Source organism: Pleurodeles waltl, chromosome 3_1 (genome assembly GCF_031143425.1).
Source record: "Pleurodeles waltl isolate 20211129_DDA chromosome 3_1, aPleWal1.hap1.20221129, whole genome shotgun sequence".
In the NCBI taxonomy this organism is placed as follows: Eukaryota; Metazoa; Chordata; class Amphibia; order Caudata; family Salamandridae; genus Pleurodeles; species Pleurodeles waltl.
This window is the reverse complement of record NC_090440.1, coordinates 1827829473-1827850695: the sequence shown is the minus strand read 5'-3', so window position 1 is coordinate 1827850695 and position 21223 is coordinate 1827829473. Positions and strand designations below refer to the sequence as shown.

The 21223-nt window shown below is 42.8% G+C and overlaps 1 protein-coding gene across 8 annotated transcripts in view; it reads right to left on the bottom strand.

The window, feature by feature from the left end:
- The window catches only part of STAT1 (signal transducer and activator of transcription 1), a 533280-nt gene that overhangs the window by 3066 nt on the left and 508991 nt on the right, over nt 1-21223 (bottom strand). For 4 of the 8 annotated variants that reach the window (XM_069225879.1, XM_069225884.1, XM_069225881.1 and 1 more), the window contains one exon: nt 5039-5088. The exons of the other annotated variants lie outside the window; for them this stretch is intronic. In XM_069225879.1, coding sequence (XP_069081980.1) covers nt 5077-5088 — 12 coding nt within the window. In that variant the 3' untranslated portion in view covers nt 5039-5076. The remainder of the gene's footprint in view (nt 1-5038; nt 5089-21223) is intronic. 8 annotated transcript variants of the gene reach the window in all.

Below are 21223 nucleotides of genomic sequence, written 5' to 3'. Positions count from 1 at the left end.
ATAGGGATTTAGTCTCTCTTCTTGCCTGTTCCATAAAATATCCATAACTCTGACAATCCTTGACGTATGAACATTGCAACAAATCTATGTAGCACAACACAAATATCAGCTTCCTCCAATTTGCTGGTAAGTTCTTGAACAATATGGCCCGTATCTTTTGAATATCTCTGCAGGCACCAACTCCTGGCAATCATTCCACTTGCAACAACCGAAACTTCAGTGTTCACTGATGCATCAGCAATGTTTTGGCGAGTTAGCATCTCCAAGTTCATCTTCTTCGATGTTGATGACCAGAACTGATCAAGTTTCCCAGGTGTAGGTGTTGAATTTTGTGGTGGAGGCAAGCTCAAGTGTTTCACTTGTAGACATTTGTCTGACTCTCTCACATTCTTTGACAGCTAGTTCAAGAATACCTGTCAAATGCAATGTGCAGTTCTTCCAAGGGGCACACTGACTTTGATATCTACAGAACAATCTGAATGACCTCTCTGAAGTTTCACATGGATGAAATCTTGACCATTCCAATTGTGACATATAGTCCACAACAACAACAGTTTTCAATGAGGACACCTTTTCAAATTGAAATTCTTCAGGTGAAAGTTTTTTTTTGGAGCTCTTGTACAAGTTTGTGCTTCACTAATTTGGTTGCAGCATCTCTATCAAATAATGCGTTTGTTGCAAGAAAATCATGCAACAGAATGTCCTTGATAAACTCACCCCTTTGTTTTGATACATCCATCTCTCTATGGGCTTGCGAAAGCAATTTTTTGTAGCTTGTTTTGTAGTGGCTGGTTGGATGAAACTCTTACCATGGCAATTAAAGCATGGAAGTTTAGCTTTAGTGATTATGTCTAACAGCCTTCTCTTTCAATACAAATCCCTCCTGCTTCAGTTCTCTGTATAGTTTCGATTCATGTTCCAGGACATCTAATAGATGAGTCTTTTTATTGTTATCCACATATTGTTTGGTCACAAAGTTGTGCAGTCGCACACGCTCAGTCATTTCAAAGGGGTTTCCTTGCTGCAGCATGAAATGAAGAAGGCTGTCAACGTGTTTATTAAAATGTTCCCCTCTCTTTCCCACAAATTCATGGTGAGGAACAGTTTTACGATGGTCCATTAATTTTGAATTTGTCATCTCTCTCAAAACATTGCAAATAAAAAGGACATCATGGTAAACTAGCCGCCATTGAGCAACATATTCACTTTTACATGTCTGACCAACTATTTCCTTGGATCTTTTCTGTGATCTCTGGATCGTCTTTTCCAGTTTCATATCTGGAGCCAACGCATTGAACCTCTCTTTCACCACAAAATGTCTTTTGATTAATTTTCTGTAGAGGTATGGTTTTTCAACCTCTAGCTTCTTCACTCTTTCCAAACACCAGGACTCATATCTCAGGTAGTTTATGCAATAGAATTCGCGAAACAGAGTAATCAGTGACCCCACAGTCTTCACGTGCAGCTCCCAATCACCTTCCTGATCAGCATGTACCAAGTTTTTCACTAGAGCTATCATGTGTAAAACATTTTCCCAGTACTTGCAAAGTTCTGATTTTTCTTCGCATTCTTTGACAAACTCTAAGAACTTGTTTTTCAGGTTTTCTGATTTGGAACTGAGTGTATTGAACATTGCCTGGCTTTGCATTATGTCTTTTGAATGAAATACACCCTGTGCCCTGTTCACATCTGAGATAAGGTAGGCTAAATCTAATTTGTCATTTTTGTTCTACAAAGCATTCCAGTGCAATGTTTCTATAGCCTCAACTATGATTAACATACCTTGTAACAAATAAACATAAGGAGCTCCGCTCAATACTGACTGGACAGTTTTGCTTCCAAAGATTTTAGCCTCAATATGTGCATTGTCTATGCCACATCCACAGAGATAACTTCCTGCACACTGCAACACAACTTTTGTCAAGTGGAAAATGCCCATCATTAGATAAAAATCATCAAAGTCTTCTGGACTGCTCCTAGAAATGTCAGCTACAATATGGATAACACCTTCTTCGCAGAAAATTGGCAAGATAGGCTGGTCTCCAAGCTGAGCACGCACATTTTGGAAATTTTAGAGCAGTGTATACTGTTGTGTAGCTTGGGACTGGAGATGGTATTACTGGTAAAAAACCCAACCTTCTTCAGTGGGACGTTATGCTGGGAGATTAGAGCATGAATTCCAGCCCACAGAGGAACTGGCTTTTCTTCATCCTTCAGTCAGCACCGAATAAGCAATATGATAAATTCAGGGAAATCAGCTTTGAGGACAGCACATCTTGTAAAAGAAGATGCATATCTGCAGCCACTTTGAGCCTTTCTGGTAAACAGGGGCGTGTTGATGTTGTGTAGTGATTTTGCACATGTTAGCAAGGCAGCTGAGTTATAAGTTTGCAGCTTCATTTGTTTATGTCTACTGCTGACAGATTGTTTTCCAGCAGCTACTTCATTGCTACAGTCTTGAAAAATCACAATGGCAGTATCATGTTTGCCGGCTGATCCAGACTAGGAAGAGCTGTCTTCAAAATCAAAATTATCAAGAGCAGCAATTGTTTCCTGGGAAAGTGACTTAGAAGTGGTGTGCTGTCAGATTTACCAGATTTGACAGCATGAGCTGCTTACAAGTTCCTGCTTCATACTATGTCATTATAACTTGTTGATACATTCATTGAAGTGATTAGCTCTCTACTTTTGCACATGTCATAGGTTGCGTGGGCAGTCATGGGTAGCAGAGTTTTCCTTTTGCCGTGATGTGAGTCACAAAACATGATTTGGAAAAGACAGTACATTTGCACAGCATAAGCTTGTCGGTTCATGGGATTGTCTTCCACTTCTTCACTTACATCTTCAAAGCCATCATCAATGTTGTTGGCGTCTGTTCAAACTCAAGAACTTTAGTTTGTAACAGTTTTGCTTTTCTGATATTAAACAATGATGTAAAAAATATTAAGACAACACCAGGCATTCTTGTAGACTCCAGTGATTTGCAGAGCTCTGGGGCATCATAAAATGTGTCATTAAGTCCAAAATCTTTCAGGACGTTTCTTAAAATGGTTCCTGATGATTTTACTGCATCCTGTGATCTTATTTTGGTAGCAAGAACTACAGCAGTCAAATCAACTGAAAACACAATAAGTAGCTCATTCATTTTGCTAGAGTGACAAAAACAAATTCTGTCATTTTACATTCTCACCAGAAATATCTTAATTTGATTATTATGGATCAATACAGTAGCATCAGTGTTGACCATTATTTCTCTGATCTCACTGAGGGTAAACCCATAGCCAGCACTCGAGTGGCTTTAAAACTTAATTTGCTTTTTCAAAGAGTGCATACTTATCTGAAGGCTGGCGGTTATGCTGTTGCTGGGAGCTCATTAAACATGCATATTTTCAAATATATGCATGCATGCAGTTCGGGTGGTTATACAAATCTGCTGCAAATACACTCATCTTGCTATTTAGATCAGCTACTTGGCTGAAAACTTCACCTTGGAAGAAACTATCTGCAGATAAAAACATGTTTGCTCTTTGAGATTCAGATACTCTGTACTTTGTTCTTTCGTCAATCTCTTTGGCCCGTGTTCTGGCTAAACCACAAATACATTGAAGATCCTCTGCTTTCTGATCAGATGTTGGAGGTGGACGAGGGGTAGCCATCAATCTTCTAAGTAGATGGGCATTGGGTTTGGTCGTCATCGCTTTCTCAGAAGACTCAGATCCGTGTTGTGATTCACTGGTTTCTGCTATTGTTTGACAAGGTTTTTCCATTGAAACTGATGGGTGCTAAAAGTCGTATGCAGACTTTTATGAACTTCGTCTTGCTGAATTTCTGCAGCATCCCAAACTCTCTTCTGTCCAGCCGCAGTTGATGTTAGCTTTACTTTCGGATTAGTTTGACATATGACACATTTTTCTTTGTTGTATGGGTCCTCAGATTTTGTAGTTAACAACACTCTGTCAGGAGGTAAAGAGTTATTTTGGTCTCTATAAGACTACTTAACCCCCAAAACCTATGTTTTGACACTAAAATGAACTATATATGTCTCATGGTTCCTGAAATATTACATCATCACTGCAACACATCCGCCATTTTTAAAAATGTCATTCAGATAAAATCATCTCTTTGTAGCAATGTTTACCCAAGCTAAATTACTTCTCTAATGATACAAAAACAAAAAAGAAAATCTCTGGACAACTATTTTTTTGCCGACGTATATCAAGGGGCCAGGACCAATGAAGGCTGCAGAGATAAAAAAAAAGTGCAGTGACCAATCCCTCCCGCGGTCCCAAATGAATATCTAGACACAGCAGTTTGACTTCAAGTCCCAGCTACACAGACCTGGAAGTGGAATCATCTTATCTCAGTGGCAATTCTTAGCCTGACACACACCATGATTTTTACTTTAGTTTTATTTTCTTCAAGAAACTATTTAATGCAACAGAGAGCAAGATAAAGCACCACTGTGTCGATTGATACCAGAACAAAGTGAACAATTTTCACTAGTAAAACACAAGCATTTGTACTCCCTTGCATTGAGTTCTCGCTCCACTCCCACTGTGCTTTTATAGCCACGGATTTGGATGTAGAGTGCGGACTGTCAAATAAAAGTATGCAGAGATGGCATATAGGAGCACCTCCTCACATTCAACTTCACCTATTCCCAAAGTCTTGGCTGCTGATTTTGAAGCAGGAATTAATTGTGGAGATGGAGGAAACACACACCAGACGGAACTCACTTTTGGTAACACTTTTACAGACTCAGTCCTCATTTTGAAGTATTGTTAAGCACAAGAATATATTTAAAAAAAATAGCAAATCACACCTTGGGCACTAGATAGTGCTACTGTACTGTATTGCCAATCCAAATCATCAGTCATCTCCGAAGATGAGATACCAGATCCAATAAAAGTGCCACTCATGTTAGTGACATCAGTCTACACAATTTCCCAATGTACACAAAGGCCAGGGCAAAAAAATACAGAGAAACAATAAGGAAACACCCAAAGGTCCAAGAGATATAAGGACATTCATTTCTTACACCAACAATGATGATCAAGTACTTTTTCATCCTGAGCCTCACATCTTCCACTGAAATCAAAAAAGAAATGCATATGTAACTTGTGATGCCATGAACAAGTCAGCTTAACATATTTCAGCTGTATGTGCTTCCTGCAAGAGCGTCACAGTCACTGCCCCTTCTGAATGAACAAACTCTTGCACATTTTTGTGGTAGTTCGGGCTGAACTCCTCCTCTTGGACCAGGGCCAAGACTCACTTGCTTATGGCTGGTGAAAGAAACTGGATTATGTGGGGTGGGTGACTGCTCACTTCAAGGAATAATCACAACTCTTGTCAGGATGCACCCTTAAAGTCACTAAATTAAGCTGAGCTCAACCCCCTGGTAGCTATGGAGCAGAGCATATAGGTTTAAATTTGGGCAATGTGTAAAGTATTTATGCAGCACTAAAACAGTAATCATGTCTAAATTATACATAATAATAAAATAATAAAATTCCCAAACCAAATTAGAAACATAGAACATAATTTAATAAAAAAATTGACACAAAGATGACAACAATCTAATAAAGGGAACCAGGGATATGAATTAGTAGAATTTGTGGTACACATAGCAACAAAAAGCACAAAGACAATGATAATCTATACTTGCGGTAGACTGGGACCTAAGCACGATTTCAGGCCGACCGTAGTCAGGTACACCAGCAAGTTGGTCCTGGTCAAAGGTTTTACCTTCTGACATAATATTTTTCATCCTATTCAACCACAGGAGTGCGCTTCTAAGGGTCTCAGGAGCTGGGGTAGTTGGGCACTTAGAAACTCACAGGGTGTCAGCCAAAGGGCAACACTGGGGACCAGCCCAGGTCCAGTTGCCACTGCTCAGTTGAGTAATTCCAGGAAAAGGCCTCCTGCAGTCAACTGGCCCTTACAATCCACTTTCTTTGTCCTGGGTCCAAGAGAGAGCAGGTTCAGTCCTTTAGTGCTCCTCTCAGGTCACAGACAGCAGGTCCAGTCCTTTTCTGATCTTCTGTAGGCCCAGAAAGTGTTCTGAAGATGGAGCATGTGGCTGCTACATTTACACCTGGCACTAGCTAGGGGTGACTCTTGACAATCATAAACCTATGGGGTAGACTCTCAGGCCCTGACCTACCTACTTTTGCAGTAGTTCCTGTTTGCCATACTGCAAGAAGGTCCAAAAACGCAATATATAAGGGCAAATCCAAGATGGCAAAGGTCGTCCACCACACTAAACTTGGGCTCCGAGGCTAGGGATGAGAGACCAGAGTGTACTATGATAATCCTAGTGTCCTCACACATATAACACTAAGATACAGTTTGAAGCAGGGAATGTATCCACAACAAACCCAGCAACCTGGTAGGGCAAAAGTAAGATCATTTGGCAATCAGACAGGGGATTCATAAGAACTGTCTCAACATCCTATTCTTATTCCAAATGTGCCACGTGTCATGTGACTCAACCGACCTGTAAAGCAGAATTTGACACTATGCTCTCAAAAGGAGGCCCACAGATCTCACCCTGCAAATTCTGTTGAGCAAAGAGGAGTCACTGGTGCCCATTCAGGTCAAACTATTGTTTGCTCCTGGGAGGCATTTCACACCTCAGTCACACCTATTTGAGGTTGGAGAACAGGCTGAGAGCTGGTAGATTCTTATGATACTTAGCCATTCATCATTATAAGAGATAAACATTAATTTTCTAAAAGTTACTTTTAAAATCAGACTTCACTATTAAAGTGTATTTTAATTTTTTTAAATAAAACATAGTTGTGTAATGATCTTTCTAGCTGGTCCCCTTCCTGGGCTAGCAGTATTAGTATTTTAATTTGCACTCTGGTTTTCTACCTAGGCATGCCACTGTGAAAATAGCTTTATTGGGCCTTATTACTGTACAGAGATGGTAATATTAATTTTCTACATGTTCCACTTTACAATACCATGCACTCTACCTTGTGGACTACAAGGTTTACATACAGGTGGCTTATTAATATTCAAAAGAGAAGTATTTACATGTTAAAAATATTATTTTGGAAGGTTGCACTTCAGGGTTACCACTGTAGTAGTCTGGCTACATAGGGTAGGCCTAAAGCCATGTTTGCAAAATTAGATAATACTAATGCTCTATTTTGTGGTAGTGTGATCGAGCAGTAGGCTTATCAGAGGGTACTGTTAAGCATTTGTTGTACAAACACAGGCAATAAATCAGGAACACACACTCAAAGACTCCAGGCCAATATTTTTTATATAGAAAATTTATTTTAGAACCACAAGATTCAAGATTTGAGGTAAGGACCAAAAAACGTACCTAATCCCCATGTTAAAACCCAACACTTTTTCTGGGACACGGAGCAGGGGTAGGTTATCCACCCAGTGGCCACACGAGCGGGTTGACTATGCAAGCCTGGACCACTGATGCTTATCGCTATCCTGATGGGGCCCATCCTTTAATACAAGGAGGGTTTTTGTGGTACGAAGAAATCCCGTATTGGGTTATAACATGGGGATTAGGTACGTTTTTTGGTCCTGACGAATCGCACCGATCTTAACAGACATTTTTTGCGAGAAACATGTTGACCCCGATGATAGAAGTATAGTTAGTTCTGTATAACTCTCCACATTCCCCTAATTCAGTGACTGACAGTTTTTTTTTCTGAGGGTGGACTAGACATTACTTCTAATCCTTACCCACACTCTGCTTTTAAGCATGACAGGGGTCTGGGTTGATTAAATACAATATTTTCAGACCTCTAGACATTTTTATTTTCACATACCCATATACCAATCCCAAATACTAGCACTCAGCTACCGGCATTCTTTACACTCAAAAGATCTCTGGCAAAGAGCCCCCACGAGGGGTCCGTCAGGCATTGCAGTGCTGGCCTGACGAGGAGCAAAAGCCCGATGATGAAGCATGTCACCATTTGGTGAGTGAGGGCTCTTGTTCTAATAAGAGCAGACTCATAGACTCTATTACTTACTGTTTATATTTGTACTAGTCTATTGGCTGGAACTGTGTACTTTTGTTTTTTTGATAAATTGGTTACACCAGAGTACACACCACTGGCAATAGGACTGATCTGCAGGAGCAGTCTCTCTGTCCTTTATATCCACACACAGCAATAAATTAGTGTAAAACAAGGAGAGAGGTCAGCAGCTTGAAAACTGGTAGTGGAATATAGTGAGTGAACGTCTCTCATAATGTGACAGACCAGAGCTGTCAAACCTGTTGATCATGGCATCCACCTTTCCGGGGCAGGGGGACAACCAAGGGATTTCTGAAGCAGTGGATTTCTCATGAGATGGTCCACATCTATTGCTTCTGACCCGAAGGGCCTGGAGTCATCACTTGGGACTATGGTGCAAACTCTCAGCTTTCCAAGATCCTAAGAGGGAGTAATGAGGGCAATGTAAAATACTCCTGGTTCCTGTGCTGATCCAGGCTTGGAGTACCTTCCTCACAAGAGACTACTGCATTATTGTTAATAATTGACCGGAAGGGTGGACTCAGCTGGAGCTGGCACCTCTTGGTACCTGCAGGTCTGTGAGGAGAAAAGACGAGACTAATGAAGAAAACCAGGGAGGCTTCCTGAAAAATGGTAGTGAATATTTAGACTGGATAAAAGATAGACTCTACACTTTTCTGAAGTTCAATACATGAATAGGTTTTGCTGTCGGAGAAATGGAGGCCATATATGAAGGCTGATTGTTCACATCACAAAGATGATCACTTTTATTGTTGTTTCTTTGGTTGTACTCCATAATAGGGAAATAACTACAGATGTTAAACTGGCTCAGATGGCTGATGAGTTCCTGATTGGAGCCCCGCCCATAACCACAAAAGTTGCCAAGATTTCTGGTGAAAATGTCAGAGAGGAGATGTCAACCCCAAAGATAATACTGTATCCGTACATTGTTTAAACCTTTGTTATATTATTTTATGAAGATTTGTAGAGCGCACTATCACACAAGATGATATCCTGCCGCTGTTCAGGTGTGAGTCTAGCCACACCTATAGTCTAGTGGGACTACTCAAATTTCACCTTCTTGTAGAATTCGAGAAGTGAGAAGGAGGAGGCTCTCACGTGTAGTAGCAGGTCACTCCAAGTTTTAGGAGCAATGTAGGAGAAGGTTCGACTACCAGATCTGGTTTTCCTCATGCATGGAATATGTGCAAGTAGGAGTCCGGGCGAGCATGGGTGTCTGGAAGGTTTGGGAAAGCAGATAAGATTGTTGAGATAGCTCTCAAGGGAGCTATCTGAATTTCCTCCAAACAACCATTCACCACCTAAGCTCATGTATTCTAGTTGGGCTTGTATAGCACAAGAAAATGGAGCGGAACACAATCACAGACATATCTACACCCATGCCCAACGACCTGGCCTCTGCTCAACTTCATCTTAGGAAGCGTAAATCACATGGTTTTGACTCATAGCTCCTATCTTTTATCAACTGCATTAGAGTTTCTCACATATCAAATGACTTACAAACACTGTTTGGGACAGCCAATACCGCGGTTAAAACTTCAGTGTGTTTGATTAGTTCCAAAAGGAAAACAAGAAAAATGGGAGTATGAGGAAACAGCCACCACAGACCCTTTGTTAGGCAATCAACTTGCTCATGAATACGATACAATATTACTCAGCACTCCAAATCAAGTCACCAATACAATATTATTGTCCATGTTTCAATGAAACTACAGAAAAATCCTAAAGCTGTGGCTACAATCAAAACACTTTTTTGAGATAATGAAAAATAAAGAATTGATCACAAACTGCATATAGGACTCTTCTATCTATGTAATAATATTACAGTGGTAACCTGATTTGGAGCGCTGAGGAATATTTTAATCAGGTTTTCACATATGTTCTAGTAAAGATGTTCTCATCAAATCACCCTATTAGGAATGGGAACCTGTAGGCATGATTCTAAATGACAAGCGTCCAGACCTAAATGTTTTGTGATCCACCACAGAACATTTTCTTTAGATTCACCATCAGGATAGTCCCTGGGAAAAACATAGAGTTTCATTTACCCAGTGATCACTGAACTTCCAGACTTTTACGTGCAATTTTAGGTGAATGGAATGTAGTATTATTCAAGGCAAGACTTTCCTTTTCGGTTTCTTGACTATTTACTATAAGTAGCTTCTCCCATTCTTAGGTTAGCTTGTCCACCAATACTTTATCAAAGATCAATAATGGGTCATCTAAACTAAGGTCAATGTTGATGGGGGCTCCACCAGTCACCAAAAGTTCCACCTCCATCAGCCGAGCTGGAGGAATGTCATCCCTATCTAGAGATGTGGAGTAGCAGATGTGCTGAAGGAAGAGCTGAATGCTGTGCAGGCACAAATTTTCTTCTCAACATTATTTTTTAGTTTCACACAAAGAACTCCCAAAGTGCAAAGACACAAAAAATCAATGACCATTATTTGCAGGGAGTTTTCTATCTGTGCCTGGGGGCTGCTGTTTTTTTCTCTGCCTACATCCATCATGCCTTGCTTGTCAAACATGAGTAGGTAAATGAGCGACTGCGATTGTCCCCCTATTCTAAATAGGACAGGGTAAAGCATTTCCAGCTGTACAGCCAGCTGAAGCTTACAAACCATGAGTTGGGTGTGGTGGGAAGGCCTTCAGTTTACAGCAATTGCTCCTGCCTTGCAAAACTCTAACAAATCCCTTAGATGTATCTGAATGGAGCTCAGTAAGATTATTTGGGCTGGTCTCAACTGATAATAATTCAAAATCCAATCTTTTAACTTTCCCTAGTTTACTTCATTAGTTGACAGGTATTCAGATGCTCTTTTTAGGTTGAGGCTAGGCAGCGTGCATGTGCTGTCTCAACATGCTGTATCTCTTCTGTGGGCTTTTAGCACGCACATCGATTTTCATTCACTATTTTGTGTGTCGTTCTGAAATGTGGGCTTTTCATTGGTGCATTGTTTTTTATTTGTCCCTCCTTTGTGTGCTTCGTTCCCTCCTATGGCGCCTAGCCCTATTGCATGCAATCTTCACTCCTGTCGATTTAGGCCCTATTTTTTATTTTTCCTCTCGCCCGTGTTTTAAGAATGTGGTGTTTTGTGTGCTTGGCCAGTAAAACATAGAAACGGCATTAGGAATAAGATGAGCAGGGGCAAGTTTCTACATCTAAATGCTTTTGTAGCCCAAGTGGCTTTTGTTGCACCAGCATGCACAGGTTCATTTATGAAGAGTTTTTAACCATTACTTCAAACATGGCTTTTGTTACATCAGCATGATTGGCTTCATTCACAAAGATAGTTCAACCATTGCCGTAGTTGGATCGGCATTTGTAATTTTCCACAGCTTTTGTTGCATCAGCATGCGCAGCTTCATTCACAAAGAGAGTTTAACCACTGCTTTAACCATTGCTGTCGTTGGATCGCCATTTGTAATTTAGTTTCGTTCCTATTTGTTTTCAATTGCCATTGTTTAACCAGTAGGGTGCCGGGGACAAGCTGGACTCGTCCTCGCACACAGTTCCCGTCCGCCCCGACCTCGGCAATCTGATGACGTCAGCAGGCTCACAGCGCACCAACGTCATCAAATGCTGCCGAGGACACGATGGAAGCCATTTGCTTCCAGCACGAGTGGAGAGAGGACGCGTGTAAGGTGAGTCCTTCCCCTGGGGGACAGGTGGGGGTGGAAAACAGACACGGGGGAAAGGAAAGAGTTTTTCCTTTCCTGCTGTGCCTTTTTTTGAGTGGATTACTACTCCATGATCACGGGCGAGGCAGGCGATCCGTGGAGCAGGAATCCACCCAGTAGGCACCAGGGATGTTTTCCTTGTTTGTTTTGGGGAACGACCCCTTGGGCAACGGTCGCTACCCTGGGGGCATACATATATCTGTGTTTTGGGCCCCCTGGGGCCAGATCGGCTGTTTTTTCGGCTGATCTACCCCGGGGGGGTCGAAACACACTAGACACCAGGGATTCGGTTTTCAATAAAACCCTCATGGGGGGCAGAAGCCACCAAGACGGCAGGGATTTTTTTCTTTTGTTTCCCTTTGTTTTTTTGTGCTGGGGGTGCCCTCTTTGGCAAGGGTCGCACCCCTATTGGGGCACAGAACTGTTGGCCATTTCTGCCCCCCTTGGGGGCAGATCGGCCTATTCGTTTATAGGCCTATCTGCCCCCAAGGGGGGCAGAATACACTTAGGCACCAGGGATCTTGTGTGTGTGTGTGTTTTGTGTGGAGGGGCGGCCCCTTTGGCAAGGGTCACCCTCCCTAAAGGGGGCACATTACTGATGGCCATTTCTGACCTCCTTGGGGGCAGATCAGCTTTTTTGTTAGGCCCATCTTCCCCCAAGGGGGTAGAAGCCACCAAGACGCAATGGAGGTTTTTTTTGTTCCCCTTTGGTTTTTTTGTGCTGGGGGCACCCCGTTTGGCAAGGGTTGTCCCCCCGAAGGGTGCACAGAACAGTTGGCTATTTCTGCCCCCATTGGGGGCAGATCGACCTATTTTTTTTAGGCCCATCTGCCTCCAAGGGGGGCAGAATCCACTTAGGCACCAGGGATCTTGTGGGTGTGTGGGTGTTTTGTGCGGGGGGCGGCCCCTTTGGCAAGGGTCACCCCCCGAAGGGGGCACATTACTGATGGCCATTTCTGGCCCCCCTTTAGTGGCAGATCGGCCTATTTTTTTAGGCCCATCTGCCCCCAAGGGAGACAGAAGCCACTTAGGCACCAGGGAAAATTTGTAAATTCTTGGTGGCAGGGTGTTTGTCATCTGGTGAAGTATTTGTATTTGTGATTATAACAGTTTATTTCTTCTTTTTGTTCTCCTGCAAAGTTTTTGCTTCTTTTGCTGTGGATCCTTGTGGTGTTGGCTGTAGTTGACCTGCGGTTTGCGTAGTTGCATGTTTTAGGTAAGTAAAAGCAATTTACTCCAAAGGAGTATTGTTGACATGCATGAATGACATGTTTGTAGGTGATATACTAGATGCAGGATTGTGTGTGAAATTGTCCTTAGATTTGTGCACATTGATATTTGTGTTGTCATATGTCTAATTTGCTTTTCTTTTTAGTGGGATAACATTGGTGATTGCTGTGTCTGTGCAGAGTAGTTGCTGGTGAGTCTAGCTTGTCTAAGTGAGTGGTATAGTTTTTTAGTACATAACGCTTTGTGATAAAGCCACACTTTGTTTATTACTTGTTTTAGAAAGTGCTGGTTGTTGTTGGAAATCCACTTGTTGTATGAAAGGATGATGGCTAGCCACAGAGTGACTGCTCAGCAGGTTGTTGGCATGCTTTTTGAGTTGTCTTCTGACCATGATTATGAGACAGACTCTGCATCTGAGGCAGAGGAGGAAGAGAGAGATTCTGGCAGTGAGTTTTCTGTCCGAGAGGAATCTTCTGAAGAGGAGGCCACTCTGAGTGCAGATGAAGGGCCTATTTTAGAGGAGGACACTGATGTGCCAATAGTGCAGCAGCCTGGGGCTGAAAGGTTTCCCTTTGTAAGACCTGACACCTGGGTTGCCCCAAACATGGAGAAGCCACAGCTGCCTGCCTTTACTAGTCTCCCAGGGTATAGAGTAAATACGGAAAACTTTTTGCCTGTCAATTTCTTTGAGTTGTTTATCGACAATGTATTTTTGGAAGGGATTGTTGAGCAGACTAATTTGTATGTGGAGCAGTATTTGAGGGACAACGCTGCCAGACCTAGGTCTCAGTCTAGAGCTACCCAGTGGGTTCCCACAAATCTGGAAGAGATGAAAAAGTTCTTAGGTTTGTCTTTTTTGATGGGGTTGATAAGGAAGCTGTCACTGGCTTCTTATTGGTCTACTAGTCCCTAATGGCAACGGCTATATTTCCTGCAACCATGACTCTTAATCGCTAGTTGCTTCTTCTTCGGATGCTGCATTTTGCTGACAATGCTTTAGCCTTGCCATGAGATCACCCTGATTGTGACCGTCTTTTTAAGGTTAGGCCTGTCCTTGATCATTTTGTAGATTGGTTTTCAGAGGTGTATGTTCCAGGAAAAGAAATACGTGTGGACGAGTCTTTGGTCCTGTTCAAGGGGTGTTTGGTTTTTAAGCAGTACATTCCTAGCAAGAGGGCACGATACGGAATTAAATTGCATATGCTGTCAGAAAGTAGTACAGGATATGTGTATAATTTCCGGGTCTACACTGGTAGGGATTCCAGTGTAAAAATTGTTGGATAAACGACTGTTTAACAAAGGTCACCATTTGTACGTAGATAATTTCTACACTGGAGTGCAGTTGTTCAAGAAGTTGTTCAGAGTGGACACTGTTGCTTGTGGCACAATCCGTTCTAACCGGAAAGGCTATCCAAGGGAGTTTGTCTGTAAAAAACCTGAGAGGGGACAGTGCAGTGCCTTGCGGAATGATGAGCTGCTAGCTCTGAAATGTTTAGACCGGAGGGATGTGTAGATGCTAACTACCTTCCATGATGAGAGTACTTCCCCTGTGACTGTTTGGGGTCAGGTTCCCGAAGTGCGCAAACCTGCATGCATTTTGGACTAAAATAAGCACATGGGTGGTGTTGATAGAGTAGATCAGAGGTTAGAACCTTACACTGCTCTTCTTAAGTCTTAAGTGTTGTATAAAACGTTGGCCATACATTTATTTCATTTGGCAACTTTTAATGCTTTTATTATGTTCAAGGATTGTTCACCTGAGTCAAGGATGAAATTTGTTAAATTTCAGGAGTCAGTGATAGAGAGCCTTAATGTGGTGGAACAGGCAAGAGTTCCTAGAGTAGCAGTGGTGGAGGATGTGGCTAGATTGAAAGATCTCTGCTTTCTTGATCACATTCCTACCACTCCCAAAAAAGACTTGCCCACTAAGAAATGTAGAGTCTCTGCCCAAAGAGGTATCCGGAGGGAGAGCAGGATGTATTGCCCTGATGGCCCTTCAAAGCCTGGGCTGTGTGTGGTCGGCTGTTTCAGGAGTTACCACAACAAAATAAAATTCTGGGAAATACAGTGAGCGCAAACTGCCTGTTTTATATTTTCATATGTTCAGTTTCATGGTTGGTATTTCTGTCATGTTTTCAGGTAGAGCTTTGTGTTTGTAGTTTTGTACTTATTTATAATTAGTTAGTGGTTTCTTTGTTGTTTAAAAACAAAAAAAAGTGATGGATGTGCGTGGAGTGGCGCTTGGCTGGCAGTGTGCCTGGAGTGCCGCTTGGCTGCCGGTGTGCGTGGAGTGGCGCTTGACTGGCGGTGTGTGTGGAGTGGCGCTTGACTGGCGGTGTGCGTGGGGTGGCGCTTGACTGGTGGTGTGCGTGGGGTGGCGCTTGGCTGGCGGTGTCGGCCAAACGTCAGTCCACACACTCCCATCAGCTGGTGTGATTGCTGTATCAGGCATGTACGCATATGAAAGTGATGGGCCCTTGAATGGCGCTGTCTGTTGATGCGAGTGTTGTAATGTGCTGGGCCTGCGGCTGGGGGTGTGAATTGTCTTGTGCATGTCATGTATGAAAGGTGTATGAATGGACTGTAATGCGGTTGGTGCCTTGACGCAGCTTTACAGCTCACGAGTTGTGAGTCGTTGGTTCAGTTTTTTGGCCTTTCAGGTATTAACAGTGCATTTCACTTTTGTGAAATCTCTTGTTAATAAAATTTGATCTACTGAACCATCACTCACACTTATGCCAAATCCAACCAGATTGTGTGGTAAAAATGACAAAACCTGCTCCACTGTAATCAGGCGCTGCAGCACACCCGTGACACGCTAGGTGTCTCAGGTGGGACCCCAATGATGAAGCATGCCACCAACTTGGTTGTGGGTGAGGTTTTTTTTTTTTTAACATAACCGAAGTGCTTTTTTTCACACTTTTAGTGTTTGGAACATCACAGAAGTACGTGGACACATCAAAATGATCTATTACAAAACTACCTGTGTATGGGGGGGAGGGGCACCTATGTTTTTGGTCCCAGGTGCAGCCTTCATCTAGGGAGCCCTACCAAACCCAGATTTTTTTTAAAACTAGACACTCCAAGGAGTCCAAGGAGGTGTGGCCTGCATGGATCCCCCAACATTTTCTTACCCAGACTCCTCTGCAAACCTCAACATTTGCTTAAAAAAGCAAATTGTCCTCACTTTTCTTTGCTACCCCCAACATCCCCCTCAGTCTCCCAAGTAAAATGGTACCTCACTTGTGTGGGTCTCAAAAGGCAGAGCCAGCCTAAAGATGTGTAAAAGAAAAATATGTGCTTATGAACTCACTGTGCTATCCGCTAAATCTCTACAGGTTTTTGGCCTTTTTCTGTTGTAGGCACCTGGGCCACCCACACAAGTGAGGTATCATATTTATCGGGAGACTTGGGGGGGGACGCTGGGTGGAAGGAAATTTGTGGCTCCTCTCAGATTCCAGAACTTTCTGTCACCGAAATGTGAGGAAAAAGTGTTTTTTTGGGCCACATTTTTATGTTTGCAAAGTATTCTGGGTAACAGAACCTGGTGAGAGCCCCACAAGTCACACCATCTTGGGTTACCCTAGGTGTCTAGTTTTCAAAATAGCACAAGTTTGGTAGGTTTCCCTAGGTGCTGGCAGAGCAAGAGGCCAAAATCCACAGCAAGGCACTTTGCAAAAAAACAGCTCTGTTTTCTTTGGGAAAATGTGATGTGTCCACGTTGTGTTTTGGGGCATTTCCTGTCACGGGCACTAGGCTTACCCACACAAGTGAGGTGCCATTTTTATCGTGAGACTTGGGGAAACACTGGGTGGAAAGAAATTTGTGGCTCCTCTCAGATTCCAGAACTCTCTGTCACCGAAATCTGAGGAAAAGGTGTTTTGTTAGCCACATTTTGAGGTTTGCAAAGGATTCTGGATAACAGAACCTGGTGAGAGTCCCACAAGCCACCCCATATTGGATTCCCCTAGGTCTCTAGTTTTCAAAAATGCACAGGTTTGGTAGGTTTCCCTAGGTGCCAGCTGAGCTAGAGGTCAAAATCCACAGCTAGGCATTTTGCAAAAAACTGCTCTGTGGGAAAATGTGATGTGTCCATATTTTGTTTTGGGGCATTTCCTGTCGCAGGCACTAAGCCAACCCACACAAGTGAGGTACCATTTTTACTGGGAGACTTGGGGGAACGTTGGGTGGAAGGAAATTTGTGACTCCTCTTAGATTCCAGAACTTTCTGTCACCTAAATGTAAGGAAGAAGTGTTTTTTAGCCAAATTTTTAGGTTTGCAAAGGATTCTGATTAACAGAACCTGATGAGAGCCCCACAAGTCACCCCATCTTGGATTCCCCTGCGTGTTTTTTTTGTTTAAATGCTCAGGTTTGGTAGGTTTCCCTAGGTGCCGGCTGCGCTACAGACCAGAATCCACAGCCAGGCACTTTCGCAAAAAACACGTCATATTTCAGTGTAAAAATGTGATGTTTCCATGTTGCGTTTCCTGTCACAGGCATGAGGCCTACCCACGCAAGTGAGGTACCATTTTCATTGGGAGACTTGGGGGAACACAGAATAGCAGAACAAGTGTCATTGCCCGTAATTCCCATGCTAGTATGGGGCGCCCCGGAATTCAGAGATGTGCAAATAACCACTGCTTCTCAATGCCTTATCTGGTGTCCATTTTGGAAATACAAAGGTTTCCTTGATACCTATTTTTCAGTCTTTATATGTCACCAAATGAATTGCTGTATAACCATTATAGAATGAATACCCATTGCAAGGTGCAGCTCATTTATTGGCTCTGGATACCTAGGGTTCTTGATGAACCTAAAAGACCTATATATCCCCGCAATAAGAAGAGTCCAGCAGACATAACCGTATATTGCTTTCAAAAGTCTGACACTGCAGGAAAATGGTACAGAGTAAAACATTAGGGAAAAATGGCTGTTTTTTCACCTCAATTTCAATATCTTTTTAATTTCAGCTGTTATTTTCTGTAGGTACACAAATTACCCCTTGCTGATTTCAGAACTGTGCCTACTTTTCAGAAATGTTTAGCTTTCTGGGATCCAGCATTGGTTTCACACCCATTTCTGTCACTAACTGGAAGGAGACTGAAAGCACAAAAAATAGTAAAAATGGGGTATGCCCCAGTAAAATGCCAAAATTGTGTTGAAGAATGTGGTTTTCTGATTCAGGTCTGCCTGTTCCTGAAAGCTGGAAACCTGGTGATTTTAGCACCGCAAACCCTTTGTTGATGCCATTTTCAGGGAACAAACCCACAAGCCTTCTTCTGCAGCCTTTTTTCCCCATTTTGTTTTTTTTAAAAACTACATTTTTGCTTTATTTTGGTGAATTTCATAGTCTCCTTCAGGGGAACCCACAAACTCTGGGTACCTCTAGAATCCCTAGGATTTTGGAAAAAAGGACGCAAATTTGGCGTGGGTAGCTTATGTGGACAAAACGTTATGAGGGCCTACGCGCAAATTGCTCCAAATAGCCAAAAAAAGGCCTGGCAGTGAAGGGGTTAAGTTTATTAGTTACGATCAGCAATTGTTTTTTTAGGGGAGAGCAGATACCAAGACTCGAACCCAGTTCCCCAGTACCAAAGTCGGCAGCTCTGTATATTACCCTACAGCTTCTCAGACCCCTAACCTAAAAAGCAAACTTGTTTTGATGAAAGGTCCAATTACTGAAACTTGTTTATTATGCTCAGTCCGTGTCCCGAACACCACTATCATCATAGTAACAATAATGATAAAAAATAAACTAAGACAATTCCAATGTAGACGGAAGAAATAAATACATTTGTCAATATTGGCTTAAGTGTCATAATAACGTCATTTTGGGGGTGAGCTTGTTTAATGTTTCTTTTCCTGGGCTGAACTTATTGTGGGCTCTTTTTTACGAACTGTAGTGCTTGTTTTGCAGCTCTCATGATTTTTATATTTTTTTGTACCACAGCAGTTGCAATAGGAGGAACAGGGATCCATCTAAAATGAGACAGGCATGTTTGGGGACTGTGGGTGTTAATGTCAGGCACTGCTTGTTTTTATTAGGCATGTGTTATTATAGCGCTCAGATGGGTAGTATCCAAGCACTGATACCGGTAACCTGTGAGACTGCTCAACTGGTTTATACGCCTTCAAAAAAAAAACTCTTACAGTACAATACAATGTTATTAATAGTAACACTTTTTTTTTTACTCAGCAATTCATACAGCTCTTTTACCATCTGTCTAAGAGCTGTTAATAACAATTCTCGTGTGTACCGCGCTGAGAGCACTGCGTGGGGTATTGCCACTGACCTCGTTGCTTGAAGGTCTGCTCATCGAGCAAAAAGGAATGTACAATGTTTTCATCAGTCACACCACAGCTGTAGTAATGTGTGACTGACAATCAGTCATAGAAGGAATTTACCTTATGCATTACCCTGCCTGTTAAACAATACGTTTCTCCTTGCCTGATGCTGTTTTTGTCATAATCTTTTAATTGAAAAGCAATAAATAAGTGTTTCTGAAATATCTTTGAGCAGACTTATGATGGTCTTGGAGGATACTAGTTTTTACAAGCAGATACACACTTAAACAGGTCTTGTCTATGACCTGCAGTTGTTTAATCTTTTCCGTTTATATAGATCTTTAGGTTTACGAGTCATAGTTTGGTTTCCAATTCCCTGGTGGAAAGATTTGAGTTGTATCTTCAATCATCATATTATTGTTATTTTTGTTTTGGAATATTGTATTGCTTTTAACACTTGTATTACTTTAAATATGCTGCACAGCAGCCACAATGCTCTACTGCACAGTTTAAAGACATTGGCTAAACACTTATAAGGTCCCAAAGGCAAGACCTATTGGCTACGCCAATGCTTGCTTGTCATGATTAGTATGCAAAGTGGGTGTAATAGGTAGAGTTAGTATCCCCAGCATTGACCACGATGGTGCTGAAGTCAAAGCAATTACTACCGGGACCATACCTGATGCAGCTAAGCACTAATTGTAGGAAGCTGTCCTGGTGTGTGGCGGACACCTATGGGGTTGTCACCCTACACCAGGTCCAGGTACCCTCTATTAGTGAAGTATAGGCAATGTTAAGGAAGCCAGGGCTCTCTAGAGGTAGCTGCAGAGGAGCAGTCAAGACGTATCTAGGAGACATGCAAAGCTTATGCGATACCACTATAGTCACACAGCAAGGAATCATACATGAAAGAATCACAGAGTGTTACAAACATAAATGTACTTTAATATGGTAACACAACACTAGAATACTTATAGGCAGCCCCCCGCCAACTGGAGGTAAGTACACACTAATTATATACACAACGGCAATCAGCAAATAGCATAACAAGCAACAAGCATTGGCAATACTTACTAAAAATGGAAAGGGCCCTTAGAGGGCCAAACCACATACTAAGAACGTGGAATGCGAGATACAGTCCCCCACCCAAGGATGTGGAGTTGTTAGAGGGGAGCTGGTGAAACTAGGAACCCCAAGAGGTGAGTACCAGAGTGACCCTCTGCGACCAGGAGAGCAGAGGTAAGTACCTGGTCTTCCCAAGGACTAACAGGAGGACTTAGAAAAAGGATTGTACACGAACAGGATCAGACAGGAAGAACCCAAAGGTGGATTCCGAGTAGAAGAGAACCTGCAAAAGAAGGGGACAGAGTCCAGTCCATGACAGAGTGTCCAGTTGGGGCAGGAGCCACTACCCACCCTTCTGTGGACGCAGAACCAGCTCGACGGGAAAGGAAGAAGACCAGGTGTGGAGCCCAAGAACTAAAAGGGAGTCCTTGGAGCAGTGCAGATGGTGTCCCACGTCAGTTGTCGGGTCACAGATGGTCAGTAGTGCAAAAGAACCACCAACAAGCCTTGGCAAATACAAGAGAAGCAAAAGAAGAGTTGCAAGGCTGAAGAGGACAAGCAAGACCCAGGGGACTGGACTCAGGAAGGGGAGTCCAAGGGGACCCTCAGCAGTCGGGAGAGCCAACAGAAGCAGTTGCAGCCCTCACAGGCAACCCACTGAGAGCAGGCACAGTAAGGTGCAGTGAGGCCCAGTCAGCACACCTGAAGAGAAGTCCCACGTCACTGGAACAGCAGAGAGGAGACTGTGCTTTGCAGGAAGAAGTGCTCGGGGCCGGGGCTACATGGAGCCTGAAGATCCCTTTGGGCAGGAGCCTTAGTAACTCCAATAGTCGTGTTGCACAGGGGCACTGTCCTGCACGGAGAGGCAAAGGCTTACTGTTTCTCAAGTTGGACAGCTCGCAGAGCGGACCAAGGGGACCACTCCAGGCCACCACCTGTGAT